Source organism: Artibeus jamaicensis, unplaced genomic scaffold, assembly GCF_021234435.1.
Source record: "Artibeus jamaicensis isolate MK-2021 breed Jamaican fruit bat unplaced genomic scaffold, CSHL_Jam_final contig_76, whole genome shotgun sequence".
NCBI lineage: Eukaryota > Metazoa > Chordata > Mammalia > Chiroptera > Phyllostomidae > Artibeus > Artibeus jamaicensis.
Window position 1 is genome coordinate 26609612 of NW_026521954.1, and position 24560 is coordinate 26634171.

General features: G+C 47.5%; 1 protein-coding gene across 8 annotated transcripts in view; it reads right to left on the reverse strand.

The window, feature by feature from the left end:
- ADD1 (adducin 1) overlaps positions 1-24560 on the reverse strand; it is an 80534-nt gene that overhangs the window by 31084 nt on the left and 24890 nt on the right. For 7 of the 8 annotated variants that reach the window (XM_053672392.1, XM_053672391.1, XM_053672395.1 and 4 more), the window contains 3 exons: positions 15734-15948; positions 10652-10814; positions 5713-5864 (listed from right to left, as the gene is read on the reverse strand). In XM_053672392.1, the coding sequence (XP_053528367.1) occupies positions 5713-5864; positions 10652-10814; positions 15734-15928 (510 nt within the window). In that variant the 5' untranslated portion in view covers positions 15929-15948. Of the gene's footprint in view, positions 1-5712; positions 5865-10651; positions 10815-15733; positions 15949-22934; positions 22980-24560 lie in introns of those variants that run through there. The other variant, XM_053672393.1, reaches the window with a different exon arrangement.

Genomic DNA, 24560 nt, shown 5'->3' on the forward strand with positions numbered 1-24560 from the left:
CATTCTCCCCTCACACAATGATAACTTCCATATGTTACCACAGATTAACATTTCTATGATTCTGTTTCCTGTTCTAGCTGTTTGCTTAGTGTGTTTTTGTTTTTTAGGTTCAGTTGTTAATAGCTGTGAGTTTGTTGTCATTTTACTGTTCACATTTTTAATCTTCTTTTTCTTAGATAAGTCCCTTTAATATTTCATATAATAATGGCTTGGTGATGATGAACTCCTTTAACTTGACCTTATCTGAGAAACACTTTATCTGCCCTTTCATTCTAAATGATAGCTTTGCTGGATAGAGCAATCTTGGATGTAGGTCCTTGACTTTCATGACTTCAGATACTTCTTTCCAGTCCCTTCTTGCCTGTAAAGTTTTTTTCAGAAATCAGTTTATAGTCTCATTGGAACTCCTTTGCAGATAACTCTTTCCTTTTCTCTTGCTGCTTTTAAGATTCTCTCCTTATGTTTAATCTTGGGTGATATAATTATGATGTGCCTTGGTGTGTTCCTCCTTGGGTCTAACTTCTTTGCAGCTCTCTGAGCTTCCTGGAAGTCTATTTCTTTACCTAATTCAGGGAGTTCTCTTTCATTATATTTTCAAATAAGTTGTCAATTTCTTGCTCTTCCCCTTTTCCTCCTGGCACCCCTATAATTTGGATATTGGAATATTTAAAGTTGTCCAGGAGGTTCTTAAGCCTCTCCTCATTTTTTGAATTGTTATTTCTTCACTCTGTTCTACTTGAATGTTTATTTCTTCCTTCTGCTCTTAATCATGGAGTCCCAGTTTCCTTCCTGTCGCTGTTGGTTCCCTGTACATTTTCCTTTATTTCACTTTGAATAGCCTACACTTTTTCCTCTGTTTTGCAACCATATTCAGCCAATTCTGTGAGCATCCTGATTACCAGTGTTTTGAACTGTGCATCTGATAGGCTGGCTATCTCTTCATTGCTTAGTTGTAATTTTTCTGGAGCTTTGATCTGTTCTTTCGTTTGGGCTTTTTTTTTCTTGCTTGGTGAGCCTGTTACACTGTAAGGGGTGAAGCCTTAGGTATTCGCCAGGGCAGGGCCACCCACATCACTGAGTTGTGGCACTGTACATGGGTGAGGGGTCCAAGAGGGAACAATGCCGCTTCCTCAGCCCTTGGCCAGCTTTCAGTGCCTTCCCCTACCACCCACAAGCAAACTGGGCCCTTCTGGTGCTGATTCCTGGGTGGGTGGGTTTGTGCACGTTCTAGGACCCTGTGGGTCTCTCCAACAAACTCTCCTGTGAGGTTGCGAGTTTCTTCCACTGCCTCAACCCCCACTGGTTTCTTCGGTTGGAGGTTTTAAGGCTTTATCTCTCCGCGCTGTCATCGTGGGTTACAGGTCTGTCTCACTCCCCAGTCACTCATTCCCAGTTTATCCGCACTCGAATGTGGGACCGGCCACTGCCCTCCTGTGAGTCCTCTCCGCTGCTCGGCTGCCCATCCCCACCCCTCCTATTGGTCTAGATGAATGTTTCTTTAGCTCCTTGGTTGTCGGACTTCCATACAGTTTGATTTTCTGGCAGTTATGGTTGTTCTTTGTTTTTTAAATTTGTTGTTGTCCTTCTTTTGGTTGTGCAACACGGCAAAGTATATCTAACCTACATCTCCATCTTAGTCGAAAATACTTTCATATAAATTTTAGAAGCACATTATCAAGTTCCACATTAAAAAAAATACCACACAGCCCTGGCTGGTGGAGCTCAGTGGATTGAGCACGGGCCTTCGAACCAGATATCGCAGTTCGATTCCCAGTCAGGGCACATGCCTGGGCTGCAGGCCAGTTCCCAGCAGGGGACGCACGAGAGGCAACCATACATTGATATTTCTCTCCCTCTCCCCTTCCCTTCCTCTCTAAAGATATATTTTTTAAAAAATCTTTAAAACAATGTAAAATCTTTATTAACAAATCACAACCATTTATATATAATTTTTGTCTATATACATACATATTTCATATAGCTATAAACTATACATTTTACATTTTTTTTATAATAATCATATTTTGCATGGTCTTTGTTGTATTGTAACATTCCTTTAAATTGATGTTGAAGGACCGAGCCATTTCCCACGTACTGCTGGGAAAATAATGAAAAACTCGTTGTTTTGATAGATTAGGCTGTAACAAATGTATTTATACACCATGTTTCCTTCTTTCACTTCTCTCCTTAACATTATTTCCTGGAGTGAGCCTAACAGATCTATATACTTTAGTAAGAAAAGTTTGCTGTATACGACTTTCTGAGCCTGAAGCAAAGAGAAAGTGCTAACTATAGACATGATGTGAAAAACGAGACAGATATGTCGGTCAGTTTTCTAGTCCCCGATGGACTAGTACTGGCTTTCCCGCATGTCTTCCCACACAACAAATGACCCTTCTCTGTGTACAGGGAACAAATCCTAATGTCACACATCAGGTAACTCACTAAAAATCAGTATCTCTGGCAAAGACACTGCCGCACCCCAGAAGCACGGTGTACTGGTCACAGAGGCAGACTCCAGACCGCCCTGGAGCCGACCCTCGCACTCCACTGACACCCAGAGGCATTTACGGATGGAAGAACCAGCCACCAGCCAAGTACCACCAAGAGAGGATGGCCAGCCCGAGTGCTGATAGGACCGCCCTGTCTTTTGACAAGCCCCAAAGCCTCTCTAAATCCAGTGCAATCTTACACCAGACATCTAATTCAGACAAGCCTCTAACACCTGTGAGCATGTTGGAACCTCGCAGCACGGCATCCCCATGGCGCTCTTTGAAAGAAAGGCCACCGTGACCTGCCCACTCTTCTAGTTCACTGACAAATACTGCTAACAGTTCTTTTCTGTCATCTACCTGGTAACACCTAGACCATAAAACAAAAAAATGAATGACGTAAGTAATTAAAAAACAAAAACTTTCCTCCTAAAAGATTCTCTAGTTCACAAGAAAAAGGAAATATTTTAGTAACTTAAATTTCTTTTTTTTACTGAGTAGTAAGTCCCAAACAGATCACCAACAGAAAACACTTAACTAATTTGGCAAAGTCCTAAATAACTAAAGAGGGGGAAATACACAGCAATTTAAGCAATTCAAACTTACTTAAATAGCATTCACAATAGGACTAGTGGTAAAAAGCATTTTAAAACTTCCAAAGAAGGTGATGATGTTACTGAAGCCAAGGATAAAATTTCCTATCGCAGCCACAACATTTTCACGGAACTAATTTTTAGGCACCAACTTTACATGAAATCTCTACACAGAGCATCAGCTGAGCATAATCAGCCCCAGATGCGGCCATGGCCGTGCAGACACAGGGAGGGAGCTGGCCACGGTGGGGGGCTAACCAGGCCCCTGATCAAACATCAGAAGGCCCTGTGGAGTTCCTGTTTGACAGTTTTTTTTTATTTTATTTATTTATCTTTTTTAGAAGGGAAGGGAATGAGAGAAGGAGAGAAATATCAATGTGTGGTTGCTTCTGGTGCATCCCCTGCTGGGAACTGGCCCCTGCTGGGAACTGGCCTGCAACCCAGGCATGTGCCCTGACAGGGAATCGAACCATGATCTTTTGGTTCGCAGACCCCTGCTAAATCCACTGAGCTACACCAGCCAAAGCCTGTTTGACAATTTTAAAAAAATACCTCGGTGTTTTCCCCTGCCTGGTTTGGCTCAAGGGATTGAGCACCACCCTGTGAACTAAAAGGTCACCAGTTCAATTCCCAGTCAGGGTCGCATGCCTGGGGTGGGGGCCAGGTTCCCACTCGGGGGCCTATGAGAGGCAACCAATCAATGTATCTCTCACAACGATGTTTTTCTCTCTTTCTTCCCCACTTCCCCCGCTCTCTAAAAATAAATACATTTTAAAAATCTTTAAGTACTTCCCTGTTTTTTATTTTTGATTCCAGAGAGAAAATGAAAAGAGAGAGTGGGAAACATCAATCAGTTGCCTCCTGTGTGTGCCCTCACTGGGGACTGCACCCCAACCTAGGTGTGCGCCCTCATCGGGAATGGAACCCACGACCCTATGGTTTACAGCATGACATTCCATCCAACCGAGCTACCCTGGCCAAGGCTTGGGGTTTCATTCAGCTGTCACCTGAGAGTTTACACGCACCAACTCTGCCCAGTGCCTCCCTGGCCCTGGGGACACGCAGCAGAGGACACAACAGGGGCTCCGTCTCGGACTCACAAAGACCGAGGAAGACAGGGATGCCACACACAAAGGCACAGTGTGGCCGAGGCCACTGCTGCGGGGGAAAGGAAGGTGTGCTGGGGTGGGGGACAGTCTACAAGCACGACAGTGTGGACACAACAAGTCAGGTTTGCACTTCGAATGGTTCCCTTTAGTGGATGGAATATGGAGAACAGTGGGAAGCAGAGGGTAACTCAGTGACCCTGGCAAAGACCGGAATCGTGTCCCAGAAGCACAGTGCCCTGGTTACAAAGGTGGGCCCCAGACCCCTGCCTCGGGGAGGCTCAGCATCCCTGACGGTCCAGAATGGAGCGTAAGCACCACCGGCTGAGTCCACGTGTCAAGAACACTTCCGTGTGTGCTGAGTGCAGACAAAAGGGCAGGACGATGTAAATGGCCGCTAACCCTGATGGCCTCAAAGACGAGAACATGGCAAGGTTATGACTCCTTCTTTAGATATCTGGGTAAGGGACACTTGTTACCAAAAGCAGGCATAGTATTAGTAATTAAAAATATCCAATAAAAGAAATTAAATGAGAAAACAAAGATCAGAACAAGTTTAAAGGTCAAAGGAAGAAAGCAATTCAAAGAGGCTATCGCTGCAGAAGAGCACTGAGAAGAAGACGCCAGGACGCGCTGGGGATCAGAGAAGGCCAGAGGGCTGAACTCCACGCAGGACGCCGGGCAGGCCATCAGGAGTAAGGGGGGGCTGACACTGACAAGCAGTTCCAGTTTTCTCAGTGCCACAACCCGGTCACCCGCTGGGAGGAGGTCGGGAACTCCAAACAGAGGAGAAACAGCAGGACGTCTGAGTGCGCCCACGGGTGGGGTCCTACAGCCCAGGGCGTTCGGTGGGGCCCCTGCAGACCCGCTGCAGGTCTCGGGGAGGGCCAGGGCTCTACCGTGCAGGGGCACCTGGCGCTCAGGCTCAGGGAGGGAAGGACGGTGTTGGCGAAAGCGCTCCTGGGATGACGGACCATGACGTCCAGCTGGATAACACAGGGAGTGACTGCGGGCTGGTGGCCTGAGACACAGAAGGGAAGACCCACAGAGGCAGGGCCTGCTCCGCTCCCTGACGTGGCCCAGGGTTAGAACAATGCCAGGCGCAGGACAGCAAATATGCACAGCTGGCACCCAGGAAGTCTTTATTGCAACCACGGATTGAACAGAGGTCCTGATAGTGCTGCAAAATGGCTAAAAACCAAAGTAGCTAAAGAAGTAACATAAGAAACAGAAGGAAAGTAGGTTTTTAGGCATAAAAAGATTTTAAGAACTTCCTAATTTTGGTAAACACGCATTTATCAGGTTAGCATGCAAGAAGGAAGTTTTAAAAATCTACTGGTCTCATAATTGTTCATTCAAACTGGCTAGTTCTCCAATCACTATACTTTGCAGCCAGGAATCAGAAGGAAGCTGTTCCAAAATTTCCTTCCACCCAGTGGCTTCCCCCTTCTCCTGAACAGAAGGGGTGGCACCCACACACCACCCTGTTAATCACTCAGCTGCTACCCCACCGATACTCACTGTGATGTGGTTGTAGATGAGCTGAGACCACCCAAACAGATCTGCTAGTCTATAAAGTGCCGCCAGTTTACAGCGCAGCAACTTCTCCCCTTTGTCATAGGCAATCGAATCGGATCCTCTCAGGTCATTCACAGGAGTCACCATGCCAAGACCTGAAGTAAAGACAAGGCAAACTCAAAGATGTAATACTTCTTACCAAATATAAATCAAATAATAACATTCTGAGACATTAATCTTCCATCCTGCATCATAAAGTCAGTCTCCAAAACTCAGAGACTATTTCATAAAGACTATACCCCCTAACAATATGATTAAGTTGAAATTTGTAACGAAAAAGTAGCAAAACTTATGGGATGCAATAAAGCAACACTCAGAAGGAAGGAAAAGGGTTTTTAAAAAAATTATCTAAGTCCCTACCATATGAAATTAGAGCAAGTTAAATCCAAAATCAAAAGAAAAAGTAATAATAAAGATAAAAGTGGATCATCAAACAGAAAAATAATAAAGAAAAACATTTAATCTTGAGATTAAAGACAAAATAAAATAGTGGAAACAAAACAAAATACACCTCTAGACTTGTCAACATGACACAGCCGTGACACAAATCAGCGGCACGGACAAGCCAGCGGGGACATCACTACCAATCTTTCAGACGCTTAAAGCATAACAGCAGGATAACGTGAGCAAACTATTCCAGCAAACTTTCAACTTAGATAAAAACAGACACATTCCTTAGAAGACACAAGCCACGAAAGCTCACTCCATAAGAAACAGGAGGAGCCCTGTTTGCTGAGTAACCCTATTCTCAGGCCCAGATGACTGTGCTGTGAATTCCATCACCCACGTAAGGAAGAAATAACACCAGTTTGACACCCAGTCTTCCAGAACACTTTCCAGATGACTCTACCTGGCCCAGAATTACTTGACAGCAAGAGTACACAGACATCGGCATTACATGACATCGAAAGAAAAAATATACTAGTATCTACCACAAACACAGACTCGCAAATAATCTAACACATGAAAAGAACACATTGTGACTGGGAGTTTATCTCAGGAACGCGAGGTGAGTTCAGCATTCAAAACCCAACTGATACAATTCACCATGTCAAACTAAAGAGGAAAAACCATGGAATCATTTTAATAGATGCAGAACAAGCATTTCATAAAATTCAACATCCTTCTAAGATGAAAGCGAATTAGAAATAGAAGGAAACATCTTCAATTTGATAACAGACATCTGCAAACACATATAATAGTAAAAGACTGAATGTTTTTCTTTTATAAAAATATTTTGTTTATTCATTTTTATATAGGGGAGAGGGAGGGAGAGAGGGAGAGAGCATCAATGTGTGGTTGCCGACTGAGGACCTAGCCCACACCCCAGATGTGTGCCCACACTGGGAGTCAAACTGGAGACCCTTTGGTTCGCAGGCCGCACTCAATCCACTGAGACACACCGGCTGGAGCTGAGGATCCCAGTCTTTTATTTGTGAACTCCCTCAAGCATACAGAAAACTATAAATCAGTATATATTAATCTTCTATTTTATATCTTTAATTTTAAAAAGTTGTTTTTTAGGAGACTTTTCAGAAGATGGTGGTCATGGCAGCGTAGTTTTAGAATCTTCTTCAATCTCCATCTCAGCTCCACATAAAACACTGACGACAGTAACACGGGCAGCAAAACCCAAACGCCAGGACGGTTCCCACAACACACTGGGTAAGGAGCCCAGGACACGGAAAACTAAGGACAGGGCTGTCCCGGACAGAGTGCAGGCTTTTGGCAGGACCCGACAGCCGACCCTGCCGAGAGGACCAGCAGGAGCTCACCAGGATGCAGAGGCCAGCCCGGAAGGGACCCGAGGCCAGGAGGGCTCTTCGCCCCTGAGTCCAAGCAAACCACCCCAAACTATCTCTCAGGACAGTCTCACGCTAAGAAATCTGCAGAAATCAGAACCCAAGCCGAGTACCACAGACTACCGAGGAAGGGAAGGAGACGGAGAGGAGGTCAGGTAAAAGCACGGGAGGGGCCGGGCCTGATCCCGTTCAACCAGCCACCACCTTTCCCGCTCTTCAGGAGAACAGAGAGGGAGCTCGAGCCACAACACTACAGACACTTTCCTGAAGCAGGCCCCTCCAGGAAAACCGATTTCACATGAAAAAAAAAGGAAAAATATTGTGCTCATACCATATAAAAATTACCTAAGAAGTCGGAATCTCATTCCTACAGATAACGAAACCACACAAAAAGACGTGTCCACAAAACAGATGAAGACAATAAACTCTTATTTCGTAACAAGGTGGAGAAAGTCATTAATATTGAAAGAGAAAAAGTACATTTAATACAATTAGGAAAATTCAGAAATGAGAGCTATAGCATAAAAGGGATTAGGTACTGTTAGGTCTGAGTCGCTCAAGAAACCAGACAGACACAACCAGCTAAGGAGCAGGTTTATTAGCTGGGAATTAAAGGGAAAGTGGGGCCAACCAGGGGAGGTTGGGGAGCCAACCAGGGGAGGTTGACTCGCTTGGTTGTCCCCAGGGCAGGGTTTTCAAGAGCAAAAGCCCTCAAAGAGTAACTGGTTGGGGTGTCAGAGTCTGACTGGCTAGAGCCGTTTCTGGGTGCCGTTTCTGCTGACCATCGTTCTTGATACACCTTGTCGGGTACAAGTTAAAGCTGCATTCTGTTATGCCGGACGGGCCCACCCCAGACCCCAAACTTAGCCGGGCATCTGTTTGTCCTGGGCAGGGCCGCAGGCAGTTTCCCAGGCTGCAGTTTCCCACGGTACAGTTTTCCCACCTGGTGATACTCCATCCCTCCTAGGCCTGCCTAGGTCTGTGAGGTATAAATAAAAATAATTTTAAAAATAAATACTATAGCCCTGGCTGGTGTAGCTCAGCGGATTGAGCGTGGGCCTGTGAACCATGCGATCGAGGTTCGATTCCCAGTCAGGGCACATGCCTGGGTTGCAGGCCAGTTCCCAGTGGGGGACGCATGAGAGGCAACCACACACTGATGTTTCTCTCTCTCTCTTTCTCCTTTCCTTCCCCTCTCTCTGAAAATAAATAAATAAAATATTTAAAATAAATAAATAAATACATACATACATACATACATACTACAGCCCTGGCTGGTGTAGCTCAGTGGATTGAGCGCAGGTCTGCGAACCAGAGGACCATGGTTCGATTCCCAGTCAGGGCACATGCCTGGGTTGCAGGTCAGTTCCCTGCAGGCCAGTTCCCAGCCGGGGATGCACTAGAGGTAACCATACACTGATGTTTCTCTTCCTCTCTCCTTCCCCTCTAAAGATAAATAAAATCTTTTTAAAAATAAATAAATACTAAACAAGAAGTTGAAGAAAAGTTAAAGAAGGAAGAAAAAAGTTTTTAAATCATAAAGAAATGAAGAAAATGAAAAAAGGATCTGAGGAAAGTCACAGTTAAGGAAGACACACAAGCTCTGTCCAGGTGGCTCGGTTGGTTGCAGCCTCATCTTGACCAGCACACTTGTGAGTTCCATCCCTGGTCAGAGCACGTCCAAGAAGCAACTGATGAACGCGTAAGTAAATGGGACAACAAATCCATGTTTCTCCTTCTCCCTCTCTCTCAAATCAATAAAAAAATTTTTTAAAACACCAAGAAAACCCAACAGGCATGTAACAGGAACCCCTGAAGAAACCAAAACCAAGGCAACAGAATAAATACCAGATTCCAACTCAAGACAACACTGCTAAATTTAACAAATGTGCACGGGCGCATCAGCTGGTGGGACTAAGCCAGAACAGCCAACACTAAGACCCACTCTGGTAAACTTGCTCGACTCTAAAAACACAGTGCGCGCATTCAGGAAACGGGACCACATCATTTTTATGGAAAGGTCTTCACATTTTAATAGCAATGTTTTGGGCCAGAAGAAAATGCATCATGTTATTTAAGACACAGCATATAGGACCCTGGCTGCTGTAGCTCAGTGGACAGAGAGGTGGCCTGTGAACCAAGGGTCGCTGCTTTGATTCCCAGTCAGGGCACGTGCCTGCACTGTGGGCCAGGTCCCCAGTTGGGGGCTTCTGAGGGGCAACCACAAATTGATTTTTCTCTCCCTCTCTTTCTCATTCCCTTCCGCTGTCTCTAAATAAATAAATAAATAAATAAAATCTTAAAAAAAAAAAAGATATATATAGCATATAGGAAAACGTGAGCCATGAATTTCACACCCAAACTAACTAAACCAAATTAAGCAACTGAACCACACCAGCCAGGCCTTCAGGATGGAGCTTTGTGCTAATGCATTACATGTTTCTGGACATTAAAGAGATATCACTCTGACGAATGCCAGTCAACTTCTGAAAAAGTACCATGGACAGGACAGGTAAATAGCAGATGCCAGGCGACCTTCTGGCACTGGTCTCTCAGCAGCTGTCCATCCAGCTAGACCCAGCAGAGCCTGACCCAGGGCCTGGTACACAGGAGGCCCCTGAGCTGAGGCTCCAGTTACCCTGGGCTCCACACTGCTCACACTCTCGCCTTCACCCACCCAGCATTTTCCCTCCGGCTTTCCTATGGAACTTCTCTGTCTCTCACTCAGTTGCAGGCTGCAGTGAGAAATGGTGGGTAAGAATGGTGGCCTCACTAAAATGAGTTCAGGCAGAACCAGTGGACTGCTCCCCACGCATTATTTCTGCTCAGTTTAGTTCACACAGGCCACCATAGGAGAAGCCACGTAGAAAAGTCACCTATGTGAGAAATAAGTCTCACGGCTCATAAAAACGAGCCCTCTACATCAAGACATTTTCAGGCGTACAGCCTATTTTTTCCTGTAACTGAAGCATATTAACCTTCAAAAACCTCCATTCTACGTATCACAGTGATTTTGCCTAAGCAAGCGTCTGGAAATTCTTCCTGGAAGGAGACAGCAGGCAGGCTCAGGAGCTACTCACTCATGTTCAAGGCGGCCAGCCCTCCTTGCGGGGCCGCCGGGTAGACGTTGGGAACAGTTGTGGTCATAAAATCGGCAATCTGCTGCAAGGCCAGCAGGCCAGTGGGATTCTTCCCCTTCTGAAATTGTTCCTGTATCATTGACTCCAACTCCTCGCAGAAAGCCTACAAAAAGGCAAATGCACACAGTGAGGCACCATTTCCTTCCTGCCCCGGGAGACAAGGGCGGCTTTCACACAGCCCGAGCTTCTGCCTGTTCTCGTCTAGCACCAGGAAGGTGGACGGACACCCCCACACACCGCTACTTGAAGCACAGATTGGCACACTCTTCCTGGAAAATAACTTAACGATATAAAAGCTTAAAAATCTGAGCAAAAATTCTATTCCTAGAAATTCTTTCAAAAGAAATAACCAGGGATGTGCTCGAGATTTGTTCCTGAAGACAATCATCCCAGCAGTGCTGACCGAAGGGAAACCAGGTGACAGTCCCCGTGGGAAATGGCAGAAGACCAATGAAATACAGACACACCTGACAGCACAATTTTATGCACACATTCAACACGACGGCCAAGAAAATGAAATGACACAAATCTGCTCTTGATACCTATTTGAGTTAAAGAGTTTACAAAGCAACACAACTGGAGGTAGGACTGAGGGTGGGGGGTGCAGGTGGGGCAGGGGAAAGTGGTGGCGGGAAAATAGAGACAACTGTAGGTGCACAATAAAAGAGCTTTAAAAACAAAACGAAAAAGAAAGACAAAAAGCCCTGGCTGGTGTGGTTGCCAGTCTTCGAACCAAAGGGTCACTGGTTTGATTCCCAGTCAGGGAACATGTCTGGGTTTGTGCGCCAGGTTCCCAGTAGGGGGCGTGCGAGAGGCAACCACACATTGATGTTTCTCTGCCTCTCTTTCTCCTTCTCTTCCCCTCTCTCTAAAAATAAATAAATAAAATCTTTTTTTAAAAGGCCAAAAAAAAAACCCCAATATAACTGGTTTTTATAAAATACACATGTAAACACAGAAAAGACTAAAAGTAATACATCAAAATGTTCATTGTAATGCTCAGTGATAGAATTACCAGCAATTTTCATGTTCTACATTGTATTTCTTGGTATTTTAGAGTTGAAAAAGAAACCTTGAAACATTCGCCCTTTATCAATAACCCTAATTTAAGCAGAAAGGCCAAGGTGGATTGATGGTGACTTTAACACAAAGTCACCACTGAAACTACACGTAATGTAGGGTTTCTCCAAACTGTATGAAAACATTTTATCACATACCCTATGAAGAAATAAATCTTGTCAGGTAGTTGTAAATAATATTTCATGTGAGAGTGTGAGCTCACCAATTACCCAAATCTGAATACAAGTACTCCAAGGGCTTCTGGGTGATTTTATACTAAAAGCACCTCTAGTCTCTGCAAGGGCCAGATGAAGCCAACTGGAGGGAAGCTCTGGTGTTAATCCGATGACAGACAGGGATGCTAAGAGCCAGAAGCCCCTGTGTCCTGTTGGGCAGCAGCCAGGAATGAGCAGTCCCAGGGGAAATTAGGCAGGGACCCTGTCCAGCACAACCCAGTGAAGAACTGAACACAAGAGGCTAGAGACAGAGAGGAGACACATCTCACGGCTGACTTGGCGGTGCAGGAGGAGAGCCCTTGAAATTCTGTACGTATTGTTTCCACCGGCTGGGAAAGAAAACCTTTAAAACTGTGTTTTGATCCCAAGGGCTAGAAGGGGAGGAGGAGAGGAATCTAGAAGCTGACTAAAGTACATGACCCCTGCAGCCCCATACTCGGCGCCCTCAGATTAGCTGCGCACCCCCTGGCAGCCCGCTGCTCTCGCACACAGAACAAACCTCCTCTGACCGGGGCACGCAGAGTGGCCGGTGCGCTGGCAGCTTTGTGCTCTGTAAACAGACCTGCTCTCCCATACGTGTTTGTCTCTCGCCTGAATCCTCCTGTGAGCAAGGTGAGAGCCAAGAAGAAGGAGCCTCCTGACTAGGGTCTCCCCAATAACACAGCCATGTCACGCTACACAATGTCCTAGACCGCATTCCGTGGTAGTCAAGGAGGGAGGGAAAAGCTAATAGCGGCAATGCAAACTGAAACCAAAACATGGTCAGGGGACCCCTCTGATGACAACGCCCACTGCACTGACATGGAGAGAGGGGCACAGCTACAACTAAAGATACAAAGACAGGGGCCCTGCTAACCTCGCAGAGCATGAGGGGCACAGGGGATGCAAAAACTGAATTAAACAGCTCCTTGCCCTCGTGGGCCCTCAGCCTGAAAAATCAATCCATTTCCATGGTTTTCAAATCCACATACAAATCAATTTAGCATACACCACTACATGTACTACACATACTACATGACACTACAACTCAATATACATACAGTGTTCAACACAGTAAAGACGGTCCTTGCTGTCCAGGAATGTAAAGCTTAGTGAGGGCAACGCACACACACAAGGACTACGCAGGGGCCTCCGCAGCAGCGGCGGCCCAGAGGATCTGCGTGTGCAGGAAGAAGCCACATGCGGCAGTAACCAGTGAGGGCCTGGAGCCGCTCATCTGGACCCCAGAGTGGCTCCGGCCCACAGTCACCAGTCAATGACCTCGCATGCTTCTAGGGCCCTAGCTCCTGGTGGTTCAGCATCCACATTCTCACCTCTTAACTCCCTGACTGCCTCTCCTCCAGTGACCCGCCACCCAACTCACCCAGGCCTCCTGCTTCTGTGGTCAGCCCTCGACCTGCTCGCTCCTAGTGACTGTGCCCTCTTCCATCTCAGAGCCAAGCATGTGCCCTCCAAAGAGCTCCTTCCGGCATCCAGCTCCCTCTTTCTTCAACCCCACTGTTACCCTAAAACCTTTCACTGTCCCTTACCTTCCCTGTGTCCTGACCTCCCTCACCCTGAGACCCTTGGTTGAACACTATAATCATTCCCTTGCCATCCATCCCCTGAACTCTCTCCCCTCTACCATTTCCTCTGGAAAAATCCAAGCCCTGGCTGAATGCAGCCCTTCACCCCTCCGACCTGCGCTGCTGAAGGTGGCTAGAGAAAAGCAGCAAGACCAGGCTGCGTCGTCTCTGTACATTCAGGATCACCGACCGGAGTGCACCCCTGCATCAACCCCACAACCATTCTCGACTCTCCTCACCCACCCCCTGCCCGCTCCTGCCTTCTCCCCACGGAGTAAGCCCCTACACCGCTCCTTGTGCCCATTCTCAGCAGAGGACTCTACCAGCTAATGTCATGGAGAATAGTCCCGGTCCCCTCACATCCATCCAATGATCAGTACCTGTGTGCACGGGGCGGGCCTTCCCACCCCTTCCTAAAACCAAGATACCAACCCCAGGGGCATTTCTCTGAAGTAAGCCCAGCTTCACCCATCTCCGCACTGATGCAGGGTCCCACACTGCACTGAGATGGATAACGGGGGTCCAGGGGCTTCACTGTCCTTGAATCCCCAGTACCTAACACACACTAGGTGCTGAAAGTTTAGTTGCTTCACTGCATCCCCAGTGATTTTTACTTAGTTTCTTGTTGCTTTTATGTAGGAAAACTGCTCAAGCCAAGTCTAGATGGTGTCCCAACTCCTCTGCTGCCTCTCACCTCTTCCTGCTATTTAGCCCACATTAAAAATGAAACTCGAGGAGTCTACCTCTCTCCACCTCTCCAGCAGCAGCCTGCGGCAAGCCACCATCATCTCTGGCTTAGAAGACAGCTTTCACCCTTGCCCCACAGGATACTCTCTCTACACCAAACCCAGACGGAGTTCTGCAAAACCTCACGGGTGTCTTTCCCGCCTGCAGCCCGCCGGGGGCTCTGTCCTACTCTGAATGCAAAACGAACCCCTGGTCTGTGCTCCCCCACCCTTCCAGGACCTGCTCCCTCCTCCTTCTCCAACCCCGCTGCACCTCCTCCCTGTCCCTCCTGGGCTCCAGCAGGAGGGAGCCCGAGCTCATCCCTGTCCTAGGAATGCACCTGGACCCCTCCCTCAACCCAAATGCTCCTCCCCGAGTTCAGATTTACCCTTCCTTCCTCAGAGAGGCCAGTCCTAACCAAGTCATTAGCAACTAAGCCTCCAACTGTTTCTGGTCGTGCTTCTGTTCGCTCTTTACGGTGTGTCTCCTTCAGCTAGAATGTAAAGTCTGAGCCCCTGGGGCTTGCAGGGACTACACATCTGTCAAAATTTCTCAGCCTGTCCACTTAAGATCTGTGCATTTATGTGTGTTATGCCCAGAATACATGAATGACAGTAACAAGCAACAAGTAAATCTAGAGTTAGAGGCCAGCTCCTTGAACAGCACACAAGAGATGATAAGCATTAATAATAAATTCAATGACTACCTGCCAATGGCCCTCCAAAATATTAAGGGACTAGAGTAAGACTAGACCAGCAGCAGGAAGCAAACAGGGCAGCAGTGTGCACGTGAAGAAATGGACAGACAGCACTGCTTTATCCAGACGTGCAACCAGAAGGCACTTTGTTGGGTGTGACTATCACTCAAGATGCTGACGGACCAGTAACCCAAGTGCTGCTGAGGCCACCACGTGCCCGGCACCAAGCTGGGTAATTGTGGAGGAGACAGTAACTTTTAAAGGGTGTCAATCAATACTCACTGGAGAAGCAGTAAGAGTGAAAATGAGAAACACCTGTTACCCTTTATGACACAAGATGTTTCCTTTTATTTTTTTAATCCTCACCCGAGGACATGCTTATTGATTTTAGAGAGAGGGGACGGGAGAGAGAGAGAGGGAGAGAGAAACGGCCATGTGAGAGACAAACGCTGGTGTCCCTCAGACACACTTCGACCGAGGACCGGACCTACGACAAGGGGCCCGTGCGCCCTGATCAGGAAGTGAACCCAGGGCCCTTCAGTTTACGGGACGACACCCAACCAACTGAGCCACACCAGCCAGGCCGAGACTTCCTATACTGTGTCTGATCACTGGAACGGAACTGAACTCTCTCATCAGAGACACCTGCGCGGGCAGTGGGACCACAGCACACACGACAGAGCGCAGGAGCTGAGGCACACGAGAAGGTAGAAGACCCCTCAGGAAGAACCGCTCTTACGGGACTCTGCAGAATCATGGACACCCTCTTTTTCTGCTCCATCATGTTGAAGTCCTGGCGAAGGTCAGGTGCCATGTTCCTCTCTCGCAGGTATTCCGGGTTGTTCTCACCCACCCTGTCGAAGTACCTCTCTTTGTGAGGGGCTGTGGTCGGGGGCGGTGAGGTCACCACTGCGGCCTGAGTGTCACCATTCATTGCACAAGCTTTCCAGGCTCCTACAGAATCAAAATGAAAGAAAGTATTATTGTTTGAATCAATGAGCAACAGCACTTCACAAACAGCACGTCAGCCTGACAAGCGCATCTCCAGCGTGAGGGCGCTCTGACCGACTGACCAGCCCAAGGCACGGCGTGTGCAGCTTCCTTATGGCCTCGGGTCACAGGGCTGATCAGCCTTCCCCGGCTCTTCCACCAGCTACCGACATCCTTGTCCTTGCCACTGTTCTTCAGCAGACAACAGGAGAACAGTCTAACACCGCTCTTCAGTCCTCTGACAATCTGAAGAACCAGACAGTAAAAATCCGACAAGATAATTTAAAGTCAGGACATTGTCCCACACCAGTAGGATCTGCTAACAGCAGCATAGTTTCCTTCTGGAGAAACTGAACTTACAGTATTTTCCCCCCAAAATATCTGTAGTGACTTTGCGAAGGATTCCCCAAAAAGATCAGTAAGAGAGAAGCTGCCCACACACCCACCACACAAATAAATGACCCTCACCAACACCACCCGTCTGGGTCAACGGTCGGTACCGAGAGTACCAACACGCCCTAGAGACACCCAAAGGGCACAACTGAAAAGTCTGGCCATCACTTCCTTTACACTCTTCTCAATCCCGGTTTCGTATTTGAGGAAGTGAACCAGGCCCCAGTTCCCCACTGACACACGAGACCCCCCACACCTCTCTCATCAAACACCTGCGCAACAGGAGCTGAGAAGAGAAGACCCCTCAGGAAGAACCGCAGAGAACTGCATCTCTGATGCAGAGATGCTCAGGCATCACGAACCGTGTCCACCTTTCACTACTCATCTCTGAGCAGTGCCTTCTCATCATCATGCAAGCACTTCTGTGTCTCCAGTTTCTGCACGACACTGAGGGACAGCTTCCACAACACCCGTGCAGGCCTTCCTGAGCATCCACTCTGTCTAGTCACTGTGCTGGGCACAGAAGTCAGTTCAATGTGGTCCTCACTTTGGGGAAGCTGGACTCACTGAGAAGAGCAGAGGTGGGGATTTGGAAACAGAAAACGGCAGGGCTGGCATTCCAAGGAAGCCACCTGGCTACAGAGCTTTTCTTCTTAAGCTCTAAGCTGCATTTTAAGTGATAATAATGACAGTGGGTGGCAGCAGAAGGGGCGGTGGAGGTTGGAGGAATGTCCCCAAAGGAAGGAATGAAATGAGGGGCACAGGGCAAAGACCGGCCTGGAACAGGAGGCCTGGAAATCTGGGGCTGGCATGGTCAGCTTTTCAATGTGCACAAAGAGGGTAAGGAAAAGTGGGTTTACAGTTGTGAGTACATAAAACACTTTACCCTTGCATGTACAGTCTGTACATAAAACAGACTTTACTCTTGCATTACTGTTTGATTACTGTATTATTTTCCATGCAAAAAACTGTAAACTTACTTTTGCCCTGCCCTGTAAATCATCTGGAGACCATATTAAACACAGATTCAGTCAGTAGGTCTGGGAGGGGCCTGAGACTCTGCATGTCTCATGAGCTCCCATGTGACACCAGTGCCACTGAACCTGGGCCACAATTCAGCTTTAAAGAATAGTTTATTTGTATAAAAAATATTTTGCAGTACCAACAGCCAAAGAATCCGTTTAAGAAAAATTTAAATTTTATTTTATTTTTATTTGTTAAATGCTTATTTATTTTTAGAGAAAGGGAGGGAGAAGTGAGGGAGAGAAACATCACTGTGTGCTTGCCTTTTGTTCACCTGCAACTGGAGACCTGGCCCGCAACCCAGGCATGTGCCCTGACCAGGAATCGAACCAGCGACCCTTTAATTCGCAGACCAGCACTCAGTCCACTGAGCCACACCAGCCAGGGCCAAACTTTTTTTCTTAAATCAGTTTGGATACTGCCCTTCTGCAACCTACAGTTATGACAGAATTACCAGCACACTTAAAGGGACACTTTCCAAGCACTGAAAGACAAAGCAAGAAAACAGTAAGGGACCAAACGTCAACACTGAATAAGTGACCAGTGACCCCAATGTAGTCTTCAAGAGCACTCTCAACATTTCCTTTCAAATTTTTAGTTAATGTTTGCTCTAACCTAGTTCGTTTTAAAACAGGGGTGTCACACCCATTTCACCAGGGGCCACATCAGCCTCGCAGTTGCCTTTAAAGGGCCGAAATACTTTTAGGACTGTATAAATGTAACTACTCCTTAACTGTTAAGGAGTCGAAATGACATTCAGCCCTTTGAAGGCAACCACAAGGCTGACGTGACGCCTGGAGAAAATGAGTTTGACACCCCTGCAGAGAACAAAATAATAATGGTTGTCTGACATTTCACTAGATGTTAAGTGAAGCTAAACATTTTGAGCTTGATAAAAATGTTCTACTTCATTAAAAAAAAAAGACAAAAGGATATACAGTTAATAATTTCTCTATTACGAAAGGAGTCCCAATTTTAAGACGTTTTGTCCCGGAACAGGGACCAGGAACATTTAAGAGGCAACTGTTGTTGCCTCCTGGCCCCCAGCGCCGACGGGGGCAGACAGGGGGCAGAGGGCCCATGTGAAGAGACCAGGCAGGAAGGGGTCAGTTTCCCACCCACGGCCCTGTGAACGGGCTGCAAGCCAGGCGTACACGCATTCTGTTCCTGCAGTAAGGAGGTCTGTAAATGTAAACCACGAAGTGTACATATTCTGAACCCAATAATCAAAAATAAACACAACTCCGTGTTTAAAATACAAAATCTATACTTGTTTTTTTGCCAGTTATAACTTCAGGTTCATTAAGTTTTTAAAAGTGTTTTAAGACGGCAAATTTTTTCAAGGAAAATCTCTACAAAGTTATAAATCCAATCTTTTAAATGGAAACATACAGATATAAAAAAAAATTCTCTATATGTGGGGCCAGGTGGTACTTAAAATATTGAGGGGCTGCTCCATAAAATATACGATTGTCCAACTGCTGTGCTGCACGCCTGAAACTGACAGAGTAATGTCCAATGTAAACAGTGGTGGGGGGAGGGAGAGAGGGCGGGGAACTGACTCAGATGCAGGCTTCTACAGGGTGGGGCAAAAGGGTTACAGTTGTTTATATTAAAAACAATACACTAATTAATAAATAATGATACAAGAATAAACTCGTGTGCTTCATGTACTTACAATGATAAACGTACTTTTTTGCCCCATATCTGAGTGGGTTTCTTTTTTATCTGAAAAAATAGAACAGATTCCGTATCTGACCTAGGAACACTCTGATGAATAAATCTCAAAGCGCACCCTGGCTGGTGTGGCTCAGTGGACTGAGCACCAGACTGTGAACCAAAGAGTCACCGGTTCGCTTCCTAGTTGGGACACATGCCTGGGTTGCAGGCCAGGTCCCCAGTAGGGGACACATGAGAGACAACCACACACTGATGTTTCTCTCTGTTTCTTTCTCCTTCCCTTCCCCTCTCTCTAAAAATAAATAAATAAAACATTTTTAAAAAAATGTTTTAATATCTCACAAATCTTAACACGCTGATACCTAAACCAATGAAATCTAAGACTATACTTTCAGGGGTCATTTCTATAGTTTGTTAGTAAACCAATGAAATCTCTGGGAGTAATCCTTTCAGACATACACGCCCAAGAGAACCCAGCAGCCTGGATGAACCACAAAAGACAAGCCTGCCCCGCCCTGCGGCCCTCAGAAGTAACCCTCACCTGCCTCCATTCTGACCACACCATCTACGCTAGACAGCAACCCCTCCCCTCCTGGGCAGCCCCAGCTGCCAGTCACTCACACCCCAGCCCCCTCTCCACTGCGAGGCCAGAGAGCAGCTCAGAACCAAGGCTGTCACTCCCTGCTTAACACCTGACAGCCAACAGGAGGGCCTGAGCTGGGTCTCGCTGCAAACAAACTGTAAAATGAAAACCTTAAAATGAAATCTGAGACAATTAAAATTTGAACACTAACTAGACTTGGATGGCAACAAGAAATGACTGTCAAAAATTTAAGAGTGATATTATTATGGTCACATTACACACAGAAGCATTTACGGATAAAACGGCAGGACACTGCATGGTGTGGAGGGAGAGTAAGGGTTACACAGGAGCAACCAAGACTGGCCGTGAGTGCTCACTATGGACACGGGATGCAGGCTAAGCAGGGTCCAGCACACCAGGTACTCTTGTGTCTGAACTGCCCCCAGAATGAAGTGCCTCCAGACCTCCCGTACTCTGCCTGCCCTCGGGCGAACTCATTTCGGCAAGCTCTCCCAGACAGACATCACTGATCCTGGGATGAAAGACTGCTTTCAGATTAACGTTCCCTCTTTTCTAACATCCCGGGGGACACTGTCTGCCCGTATGCCGCCGACTGACCTGGAACTGGCAAAGGGCACCCTGATACATGTTCTCCTGGCAAGGGCATGCAGTGCACCCCCAAGAGGATCCCCTGCGAGGATCCGTCCGCACTGACATGTAACTAAGCCTCAGAACAGGAACCAGACAAATTTTTGCCTAAAATACCCAATGAGCTTACTCTGAAGTTCTGGGGCAGATTCCACTATTCCTTAGCATTCTCCTGGCGCAGACACTTGGCTAACAGCTAACTATTTCAACTACTCACACAATTTACTTCTGAACCCCTAAAGGCCGAACACTCAAACCGCGGCCGGAACAAGCAGGTGGCCCTGACAGGGATTCTCTGGGCAAGGCATCTACTAGGAAACCCAGAGGGTCTCATCAGTCGCTAAATCCTCTTACAACACCTCTCAGAAGGGCACCGACTGCCACGCAACAATGACTACTGTTCCACGGAGAATAAACCAAGACGCATCACACACACTCAACAGAAGTGGTGGCCTCTGCTGGTGTCCCAGGCCACCTGCCACCCAACTCCAGACAGCCTTGGGCACTGTCAACAGGAGAAGGAGGAAAGAGGGGAGCCCTGCAGTCCCACCCTCCTCGACTCCTGGTGACCCCTGGTCCCCAGTGCATCCCCACACGGTGCACGAGGCACCAGAAACACAGAATCACGACACCGGCGGGAGACAACAGACGAATGAACGTGTGCAGACTCATGGTGCCACAACACAAATCTATTCGCCGGCAGGGCAACCGTGTGCACGGGGCGGGGGCGGGGGCGGGCAGTGCAGAAAGAGCAGACGGGCAGTGTTACGGGATGGACTGTGTCTCCAAACATCTGTGTTGAAGATCAAACCGCCAGCGCCTCAGGATGGGACCTTACTTGCAAACAGGGCCCCTGCCCCGGTTCAGTGTGACTAATGGCTCCACAAGCGGGGAAATTTGGACGCAGACACGAATACAGAGAGGACAGCACACAAAGACTGGCTGAGGCAGCGCGCTCCACGTCAAGGAACCCAAAGATGCCCGCGAGTCGCCCACACTCCGGCGAGACCTGGCCCAGATGCCCCCTCAGCCTCGGAGAAGCCCCCCAGCACCGTGACCTGGCCCCGGAGTCTGCAGAGCTGGAGGACAGCATTCTGGGGGTGACGCCACCAGACCTGCAGTGCTGTCATTGCAGCCCCAGGAAACCACAGGAGCAGTCTGGAAAGCTTCAGGGAAGAAATGCTCTTGGAGTTACGCGGGTGCTTCCGGGCAGCCTGGGGCAAGCGGCAGTCTGCTGGGGAGTGAACAGCCGAGCTGTAAAGACAGCAGCCCGGAAGAGGTGGCACACTGAGGGGCACTCAACACCCCCTTCTTTCACAGGTGGGCCTGTTTGTCTCTCTCCCGAACCTTTCCGCCCCACTCACTCTGCGGACCCAACTCAAATACCTCCTGTCCGTGAAGCATTCTCAAGGTCCTGAGTTCGGCACTTGGCCTCCAGTGTCCCAAGATGCTTTGTTCGCACCTCTTTTCAGCCACTTTGACACAGGACCAAGTCACGAGTGCATGTGCCTGCTCCATCGCCAGTAGGAGGGCCCGCGAAGAACAAGGGCACTTCCTTCCTCACCCACATTTTGTAAGCGAGCCCCGGGCGAGTTTTACAAATAGCAGGGACTTGACAGGCACTGTGTTTGTCCTTAAAGTTCGGAGCCTACTGTTGCAGGGGACACCCTTACTCCTCTAGAAGGACTCTAGAGGTTCACATCCAAAATGGAATTGCACCACTTGTTCTACTGAAACAAAACTCTCGCCTAAAAAAAAGGAACCAAGCAAAATGACTGGATAGTCATTAACCGAATTGTGGGAATCATGTCACAACATACACACACCTATCAAATCATCATGTTGTATACTTAAATATATCACAGTTTCGTCAATTCAACATCAGTACAGCTAGAAAAAAGCTTTGAAAAAGTGGAGCCTTTGCTGGAAAGAGTGACAAGATTTTTTTTTTAATTTCTTTTTCAAGTACAGTTGCTATGCTACATGGTGTCAGTTTCAGGCGTGCGACAGTGACACGTGTAGACCTTAAGAAGCGGTCACTCTTAGGTCTGGCACCCCCAGCGCTGCACGGGTATTCCAGTATTGGTCACCACACTCCCTGGGCTGCACTTCCCACCCTCACGGCTGTTCTGTGTTTCTTACTACCCCCCCCTTTCCACCCACGCCACCGCCCCTCTTACCCGGCAGCCACCTCTGGATCTACACACTTTTTCGTTTTTCTGTTCATTCATTTTTTAGATTCCACGCACGAGTGAGTGAAATCATACGGTACTTGCCTCTCTCTAAAGAGTGACGAGATTTTAAACAGGCTCGGAAGAGCCGACACTCCAGAGCCCTGGGACAGCCCAGGAGCAGAACTGCAGCGACAGTCCACGCGCTGCTCGGCGCCTCAGGTGGGCAAGCAGAGGGACTTGGAGCCCTGGCCAGAAGTTCATCACAAACTCCCGGAAGCCCACCATCCTGGAACAGACGCTGTGCCCATCAACGGAGGGGAACAAACTCCTTTTCAACAGGCAGGAGGGAGCCGACACTGGAGCCCTCTCCCGAGTAAAAGAGAACATACCACATGTGGCGGAGCCCACACTGCGAGCCAGCCCCGCACTTCTGCGGGACAGACACCCACCTGGTTCAGGCTTCCTCCAGAGCTCCAGCTGACGGGGCACCCTGCTAGGAGTGCACCCTGCTAGGGACACCAAGCTCAGTGAAAGCCTTTAATTCCTCTGATCGGATCATTTCTATTCCTGTCTCTCCAGATGTTCTCTTATAGATGAAAATGCTCCAGAGTCCCCTGTAAAATAGTTACTGCATACTATGTGGTACATACAGATTGGGAATTCATTTTTACAGGCATGAACTCACTTTTTTCTGCAGATAAGGAAACGGCGGCCAAAGCAGTCCCACAGACAGCAATGGGTTGCTGGAGTCTGAACTCAGACGGCCTGGCTCCAGAGCACTCGCTCTTAACCCCACTACAAACCACCTCTGGCCATCCCATGTCCCAGCAAACTCAGCAGAGGAAAAAAAGGCCCGGCCGGGGAGCTCAGCTGGTTGGAGCATCCCCCCACACACCAAGGCTGCAGGTTCAATTCTTGGTCAGGGCACACACAAGAAGTAACCAATGAATGCATAAATATGTGGAACAACAAATCAATGTCTCTTTCTCTCCCTCTCTCCCTCCCCCTTTTCTCTCTAAAAATCAATTAAAAAAAAAAAAGAGAGCACAAAAGGAAAAAGTAAAATTGAACCACAGTTATGCTGCCCAGTCTTGTCACCCAGAGGCTTTTAATCAGGACTTGATTACCTGGTTGGTCCTCTTGCTTCCTCTCTGCTTTATGACAAATGGTTAGTTAATAGGTCCCCGGCCTAATCATCCACATTTTATTAAGTTTTTACACACAGTCACATACCTGCTGCTGTATTCCTTTTGCCTATGGCATTTAATCAACCCATTCCTTGGTGTATTATCAGAGATGTCAGTTACCCGCTTGACACGACATGGCCACAGTGGAGAATAATGTGAAATGAAGACTGGGGTGTGGAGACCGCACTCTGAAACGCTTCTCATGACCACAGTTTCCTCGTGCTGATGAGCGAGCTCTCCAGTCCGAGGGTCAGAATGGGCCCCGGTCAGGCCACTGGTAGGGTCAACAGTTAGCCCCGTCCTTCCCCCGGATAACTTCCCCATGTGTGAACTCCTCATCTATAGAGTAAAAATATTTTCCATTTTCACCAATAACTTTGATGTGGATATTCTAAGTATGCTGGCTGTCTCCCCTGTGGTAGAACATTGATGGTTCTAATTAATGTCTCGATTTGATTGCTATCAACTTCAACCGGTCCATCGACCGTGGAGCTTCGTCCAGTGGGAAATCTCCAGCATGAAACTTCGGAAACCACTCAGAACACGTTCGATCAGTCACAGAACCTTCTCTCCACACAGTGCACAAATCTTGTTTTGCATTTCAGCTGCATTTTTACCTTTCTTGAAATAATAAAGCATAATATGCTGAAAATGTTACATATTTTCTTCCATCTTCAATATCAAAATGGCTACACAAAAATGTACTCATTGTGATAAGTTTTTTAAAATGTACATTGATATGACAGCTGTCATAATACAATCTAACAGAAATTTTCTGAATGAAGTTAAAGACAAATAAGCGCCACTAGAGCCATCGCACAGACAAAACCAAACTTCTGGGCCAAACTGATGCCTTCCTAACCTAGTGATCAAAAGAGACGATGTGGC